Source organism: Phalaenopsis equestris, unplaced genomic scaffold (genome assembly GCF_001263595.1).
Source record: "Phalaenopsis equestris unplaced genomic scaffold, ASM126359v1 Scaffold225339, whole genome shotgun sequence".
NCBI lineage: Eukaryota > Viridiplantae > Streptophyta > Magnoliopsida > Asparagales > Orchidaceae > Phalaenopsis > Phalaenopsis equestris.
Window position 1 is genome coordinate 66848 of NW_018243386.1, and position 8554 is coordinate 75401.

At 31.8% G+C, this 8554-nt stretch overlaps 1 protein-coding gene across 2 annotated transcripts in view; it reads left to right on the forward strand.

Moving 5' to 3' along the window:
• LOC110037809 (ribosomal RNA large subunit methyltransferase E) overlaps positions 1-6032 on the forward strand; it is a 22681-nt gene extending 16649 nt beyond the window's left edge. For both annotated transcript variants that reach the window (XM_020742529.1, XM_020742530.1), the window contains exons 5-6: positions 1398-1638; positions 5741-6032. In XM_020742529.1, coding sequence (XP_020598188.1) covers positions 1398-1638; positions 5741-5850 — 351 coding nt within the window. In that variant the 3' untranslated portion in view covers positions 5851-6032. The remainder of the gene's footprint in view (positions 1-1397; positions 1639-5740) is intronic.
• Positions 6033-8554: the final 2522 nt, after the last annotated feature.

Consider the following 8554-nt stretch of genomic DNA (forward strand, 5'->3'; position numbering starts at 1 on the left):
TGTACCTTGGTGTATGTTTTTTGCTGATGATATTCTTCTCGTGGATAAAACGAGCGAAAAAGCCCAGGAAAAACTTGAATTATGGAGGTCTACATTGGAGTCTAAAGGCCTTCGTTTAAGTAGAACTAAAACTGAATACATGGAATGTAATTTTAGTAGTAATAGTTCTAGTGACAGAAGTGTGGCTTTGGGTGATCAAATTATTAAAAGGTGTGAACGATTTAGATATCTCGGTTCCGTTGTTCAAAGCGATGGTGATATAGATGGGGATGTTAATAGTAGATATCAAGTTGGTTGGTTGAAGTGGAGGAATGCTTCGGGCCTTTTGTGTGATAGAAAAGTACCGCTTAGACTGAAAGGAAAATTTTATAAGATGGTGGTGAGACCTGCAATGCTCTATGGCGCTGAATGTTGGGGTGTGGCCGAGATGAGAATGATTAGGTGGATGAGTGGCTTTACACTTAGAGAAAAAATGCGAAATGAATATATTTGTGATAGGGTTTGTGTAGCTTTTGTGACGGACAAAATTAGAGAAAGTCATCTTAAATGGTTTGGTCACATTAAACGTTGACCATCTGATGATTCAATTAGGAGAATAGATGTTTTAGATTTAAATTGTGTTAAGAAAGACAGAGATAGACCTAGGAATACTTGGGCTTGGGCTTATTGTATAAAAAATGATCTTAATTTACTAGAACTAAATGAAAATATGACACTAAATAGGACGCAATGGAGAAAAAGGATTCATGTAGCCGTCCCCACGTAGTGGGATTAAGGCTTTGTTGTTGTTATTGTTGTTGTTGGATGTATCTCTGATGTAGTTCCTCAAATATAGTTCATCTTTTCATGGCCCTTACATCATGAAATCTATATTTGCTCATTATCGCAGCCATGCTTTTTTGACAAATATTATATGCTTTGTGTCGACTGTCTAACACAACCCTCTACGTTTTCGCATCCGTGCTTCGAACTCGGCAATGGCTTTGCTACTTTATAGTTTCATTTGAAAGGAATAGTTGCTTTTCTTGATCGACTACCATTTGACCTGGGAACTTGTTTCCAAAAATTAAAATTTAAATCCTCCAAAACATAAAAACGTGGATTTGGAATGCCTCTAGCTCAATTACATTTGTGATTTTCTTAAATTTTGGATACCTTTGCCACATTATTTTGTCTCTCTCAGGTTTTCTATCTCCGGTTTCTGGCCTACCTTTTACATTTATTATTTTCTCTGTCGAAATTGACCTTCCACCTATTCTTTCTGCTTTTTTTGATGGTTATTCTTTAGCCTGCTCTTATCTATATATATATATATATATATATATAGATATCTATATATACATATATAATGCTTCAGCGAGAAGAGCTTTAGTAGAAAATTTGTTACTGTTTTACAGGGAATGGGTTTCTCTGTGGTACTCTCTGATATGTGTCCCATAGTTTCTGGAATCACAACAAAAGATGCTGCTCTGTCGTGCGAACTTGGTAAAAGAGCACTCTCTTTGGCTATTGGCAATTCACCGGGCAAAGTTAATTTGGAGTTGCTTGACGGTTTTGAAGATGATAAAAGTGATAATGGTGTCCTTCGACGTGGTGGTAATATTGTAATTAAGCTTCTGGAGAGTAAAGATACAGAAGGTAATTAATTTGGTTTCTTCTTCTTTTTATGCTTTCAGTTTTAAGGAATGCTAGATAATATAGGTATTTCATAATCATATTAGAATGACTGAAGGTCTAGTTAGAATTAAGCTCTGGAGAGTAAAGATACAGAAGGTAATTCATTTGGTTTCTTCTTCTTTTTATGCTTTCAATTTTAAGGAATGCTAGATAATATAGTTATTTTATAATCATGTAAGAATGACTGAAGGTCTAGTTAAAAATAATATATATCCTCATTCTCTATAAATTTTGTCTAAGGGCTTTCATGTAGTTATACAACGTTGTCAAAACAATTTAGGAAAACTTCAGATTCTTCCTTCCCAGGCATTGTTTCTGCAATGGCTGCAGTTTTCTATGGAAATAGTTATAGAATTACAGCAACAACAACAACGAAGTCTTAATCCCACTACGTGGGGTCGGCTACATAATCCTTTTTCTCTATTGCGTCCTTTTTTGTGTCATATTTTCATTAGTTCTAATAAATTAAAATCCTTTTTTATACAATTAGCCCAAGTCTTCCTAGGCCTACCTCTGCTTTTCTTAACATAAGTCGAATCTAAAACATCTACTCTCCTAATCAGATCATCAGATGGTCGACGCTTAATGTGACCAAACCATCTAAGACGACTTTCTCTAATTTTGTCCGTCACAGGAGCTAACACCAACCCTATTACGGATATATTCATTTCGCATTTTGTCTCTAAGTGTAAAGCCACTCATCCCCCTAACCATTCTCTTCTTGGCAACACTTAACTTGATATTATGCTTCTCTTTTAAAAGCCAACATTCAGCGCCATAGAGCATTGCAATTCTCACCACCGTCTTATAAAATGTCTTATAAAATTTTACTTTCAGTTATCACACAAACGGACCGAAGCATTCTTCCGTTTCAACCACCAACTTGATGCCTCCACTTCTCAACCAACCAACTTGAATTCTATTATTAACATCCCCATCTATATCACCATCGCTTTGAACAACAAGCCTGAGATATTTAAATCGTTCACATCTTATAATAATTTGATCACTCAAAGTTACACTTCTGTCACTAGAACCCTACTATTACTACAATTACATTCCATGTATTCAATTTTAGTTTTACTCAAAAGAAGGCCTTTAGACTCCAATGTAGACCTCCATAATTCTGGTTTTTTCTGGGCTTTTTCTCTTGTCTTATCCACGAGAAGGATATTATCAGCAAAAAGCATACACCAAGGTAAATCCTCCTATAAATGTCCAGTAAGACCATCCTTAACTAAAGCAAAAAGATATGGGCTTAAAGCCGAATCCTGATGTAATCCAATAGAAATAGAAAAAATTTGGTCAATCCTCCTTCAGTTCGAACACAAGTAATAACTCTAGTATACATATCTTTAATGACTTGAATACAAGGCATATCAACACCTTTCTTCTCAAGAGCTCTAGTTTTTCTAAATAAAAAAAAATCAAATGTTGATCTCCTTTTTTTGTCTGAACTTCTCCATCAAACCTCTCAATAAATGTATAGCTTCCATAGTAGACCTGCCTGACATGAATCCAAATTGATATGAGATATCTTTGTAATACGTCTTAACCTATGTTCAATTACCCTCTCCCATAATTTTGAAGTATGACACATTTTAAAGTATGACACATCAACTTAATTCATCTATAATTTGCACACTTTTGTGCATCTCTTTATTCTTAAAAATGGGGACCAAAATACTCCTCCATTCCTCAAACATCTTTTTAGTTTTTAAAATAATATTAAAGAGTTTAGTAGGCCGAGAAACTCCCAAATCTCCTAAATATTTCCATACTTCATTTTGGATATCATCAGATCCTACAGACTTCCCACCCTTGGTTTTAAAACCTCCTCTTCTTTTTTACTAATGTGTCGGTAAAAACAAAACATTTTATTATTATTCACGATATTAAGATCACTAAGATCGATCGTATTTTCAAAAAATTCATTAAAAAGTTCATCAAAATAGCTCAAGCACTTATGTTAAATATCTTTTTCTAAGAAAAACACTTATTGATTTTCTTCTTTAATACACTTTACTTTGGTTAAATCTTTACTTTTCTTTTCTCTTTGTTTGACTTGTTTATACATATATTTTTTACTCTTCTTAGTATCTAATCTATTATAAAGATCATTAAAAACAAGATTTTTAGCATCACAGATTGTTCTTTTAGACTCCCTGCGGGCCGTTTGATATTTTTCTCAATTCTCTAAGCATTTACATTTAAACCAATTTTTATAACATAATTTTTTATATTTTATTTTATCTTGCACATTATTATTCTAACACCAACTATTTTTTTTTATAAAAAATTTTCTTTTTATTCTCCAAGCACAACTTTTGTCACTTGTTTATTAGTGTTTGTTATTTTATCCCACATAACATTTGCTTCCTCATGAACATCCCAAATTTTGAAATCTTGAATTTTACTCATAAAAATAATTTTATATGTATTTTTGGTTTCCCCATCTAATTCTACGATGAAGAGTCTTTGTATTATTTATTGTACGACTCATCTTAAAATCTAGAACTAGTAAATGATGTTGGATACTTAAATCATTACTTGGAATGACATTACAATCCTTATAATCTCGACGGTCTCTTCTTCTCATAAGAAAATAATCAATTTATAATAAGACGCTCATCTCTTTTCTTGAATGAAGATTAGAAATAACAAAATCCTACGCTAAAACAAAGTCTAAAATAGCTCTATCTTCTTCATTAGTCACTCCAAAACAGTAGCCACCATGAATATTTCTGAAATATTCTACCACTCTACCAACATGTCCATTTAAACATGTCCATTTAATTTAAATCTCCTCCAATAAAAATTCTTTCTTCAATGTATCATTTAAATTAAGTCTTCTAGGTCTTTCCAGAATTTCTCTTTAGACCCTATATCTAAACTTACTTGAGAAGCATAAACACTTATAATATTAAAAATCTTGCATCAAAGATAATCTTAAGGGCTATAATTCTATCTCCAACTTTAATAATTTTTACAACATTATTTTTCAAACTCTTATCTATAATTGCACTTACACTATTTCTAGTGTGACTCTTACCAGAATATCAAAGTTTAAAACCTAAGTTATCAGTCTCCTTAGGCTTTTCTTCAACCCATTTTGTTTCTTGAATACATAAGATATTAATCTTTCTATGAATCAAAATATCAACTAATTCCATTAATTTACCATTGATAGTATCTATATTCCAAGATTCTATTATAATATTATTTCATTAGTTTCATGGACTAACATCTTTGCCCGCATTCGTCCGTAATGTGAGAACCCTTACTTATTTGACACTACACTTGGGCGCTGGTGTAACGGTCCTTGTACTTTTTTCACTGTATTCAGGTCATACAGCACGTCACTTCCAGGGGATGCCCTAACACTTACACAATGATTAAATTGATTTATGCCATGATTTTTTCGACAAGTTTTACATTGGCTGTGGAATACCTAACGCAACCCTCCACTTTTCACATCCGTGCTTAAGACCGACAATGACGGTGTTAATTAGAATTTTGATAACTATTATGGAATCTATTGGCCTTGTTTCTTTGATAAAATAGAATATTAATGTGGGGCATTTGCTTACCACACAATTCTTATATATCTACATATCTAGACCTGAACTTCAACATTTACATGCATAGCACTTAAACTTTTAACAACAAATAAAAAATAGCACTATTAAAAAATACCACTATTACTAATAAATACACATTTTCATGTATAGATTTTTTTACACTAAACTGCTATAAATATAAATATGAAAGTTGTGATATTAGATATGCAAATACTTTTGTGATTTGCATGTAAATTTTCCTAATAATTTTCTCGTAGCAGCCACATTCTAGCAGATTTGTTTCTATTAAAAATAATCATGAGCTGTCTGAAATTGTGACAAACTACCCAAAGCGAGCGAGCCCCAATTCCTTCTGAAATAGTAGAAAGCATCTATACTTAGTCAGTAATTAGCTGTCAACTAAGATATTAGACGTCAATCAAATCACTTTATGAATATAACTTATTCATTTTTTATTTTCTTATGGGTGATATGATTTGCAGATTTTGCGAAATTTTGCAAGCATAGGTTCAGAAAAGTGTCATGGTTAAGGCCCAAGGCTACAAGATCTTGCTCAAAAGAGATTTATTTGATTTGCCAGGGATTGTGTTAGCATGGATTTCCAGCAAAAAAATTAGTAAAATTTACTCCTTGTGCCCTTAGCAAATTGTTATATTGTTCAGTCTACCAGGTTTTTCAACTGATGCCCAATGAGGGAGGGGGCAATGGTGCATGGAACGAGCACACTAACGCAATCTATTGTCGAAATGAGAAAAATAAAATAAAATAAAATTGCGCCTTACATAGCTATATCAATTTTCTTTATTGTTCGTTTGAGCCTGTTTATGGGACTTTTGATGGATTTAACGAATCACGAATATCGTTTATTTGCTATGCAAGAAAGAAATGCATCCATTCAATTACTTAATTAATTTTTCTTATTTTATTTGAAATTTAAGAAAATTAATCTCAAGAATAATGTTGATCAAATTTTGCTACTTTTATAACTCTGTCTCCCTTATAAATTTTCTTAGGACACATTATTATGCTGTAAGGATTTTGCCAGCTTAAAAAATATTAAGTTTTTCTTTTTTTTTTCTTTATGCTTCTAAAGATATAATTATGCTTATTAGGGGAATATGAAATGAAAGCAAGGCGAGTTGTTAGTGATGGGGAGATATATTTATTTATTTTATTTACAAGGATATGATTTGCTTTTATGTCAAAGATGTCATTAGAAAACTTTGTAAAGGTTTTCTCAAAGAAAAATAAGAAACAATGGGCAAATAAGAGAAAACAACTCTTAGAGCTTCCTCCCTCAAGCAAGGAAGCAGAAACCGTAATGGAACTCTCAAACTTTCCAAAACTCTCTCCAACTTCAACCTCCAGCCGCCTAAGATATAACCTGGTCTCTTATAGGCTTTGCCTAGGTGTAGCAAGGTAATTCATTCCAAGTATAGAAGCTTCCTCGATGGCAAGGTAATGGCTGAAATCATCGTAGTTATGCCAAACTATTTGTGGGGTAGCATAGTTGAGCCCAACTGCAGGGTAGCTACATTGGATACGGTAGTTATGCCTAAGTTTGGTGTAACCACACCACCCTAACTGTGTAATTATGTCGATTATGGGCATGGCTATGATAGTTAGCTTCTATGAACACTCAATTTTCTCTCTTCAAAATGCCTGTTGATGCTCCTGTAACGTGTAAAATACCAAAAACAACCTTTTTCAAGCAAATGTTTATGATAAATAAGAAAGAAAAGACAAAATTAAATGCAAGAAAACATATAAAATTATTTTATGTGAATTTCCTCGAACTTGCCTATTCTTGCGCTTAACTAATCTCATATTTTAGCTTAGACTCAAATGGTGTTTGTAGTTCATATGTAGCCATCCTGGTTCTTTAATTAGATTATATAATTATAATAAAGGATATGCAAACATCATTTTAGGATAGGTTTTTCATTAATTTCAAATAACTTATCACTTTCTCTAATTCCTCATCTTCTAGAACTAAATAAATCTAAAAAATATTAATCTAACGTGACTAAAATATTTTCATTCTTCAAAAATAAATTTCAAATTAGTTAACAGTCACCCAACCAATCTAATAATACTTAACATATTTTTGGACAATAATATCCTAAGAAATTCATCAAGCAGGTTTTTTTAAGGTTTATTAATTTGAAGATAACTTGGACAACAATATGAACACTCAATTTTATCGCTTCAAAAGGCCAGTTGATGCTCCTGTAACGTGTAAAACACCAAAAACAACCTTTTTCATGCAAAAGGTTATGATAAATAAGAAGGAAAAGACAAAATTAAATGCAGGAAAACATGTAAAATTATTTTATGTCAATTTCCTCAAACTTACTCATTCGTGCTCTCAACTAATCTCATATTTTAGCTTAGACTCAAATAGTGTTTGTAGTTCTCATTTAGCTATCTAGGTTCTTTAATTAAATTATATAATTATAATAAAGAATATGCAAACATCATTTTAGGGTAGCATCTTCATTAATTTCTAATAACTTATCGCTTTCTTTAATTCTTGCTCTTTAAGACCTAAATAAATCTAAAAAATCTTAATATAACATGACAAATATTTTCAATCCTCAAAAATAATTTTCATATTATTTAACAGTCACCCAACCAACCTAATAATACTTAACATTTTTTCTGACTATAATATCCTAAGAAATTCATCAAGCAGGTTTTTTAAGTTTTATTAATTTAAAGATAACGTGAGCACCCATATTAATGTTTTAGGCCCACCTTAAGTTTTTCCTCAAGGAGTTTTAGCCACTTATTTTGATTTTTCTTTTAAATCATGCCATTCACACATCTTAACCTTTTTTTTCTTCTTTTCTTCCCACCTTATTCCACTGAGAATTATTATATCTGGTTGAGACCATTTCATTTAATATTTTTGAATGTTCAATTTGTCCTAATTGGTAGGCTCCAAAACCTCCTTAATGTAAATTCCCCACAAATTATAATTTATTTAAAAGTTAAGACTCAATCAACTTGGTCGAGTAAATAACTAAAAGGTTTAAAATGACTTTGGTTAACTGCTAATATATTAATTACACCTTTTTAATTATTTTGAGAATTTCTTAGGTTCAGGCGAAAGTTGTTCAAGCGTAGGAATTGGTAATGAGGCCATTAATTTGAATCCCCTTGTAATAACTATTCACATTCTAATGATGTTATTATATAACACATTAAATCATCAGGACTCCTAACATGAGTCCCTACTGAAAAAAAATTATAATCTTTTGCTCAAATATGAGAAATACTTTACTGTAAGTCTA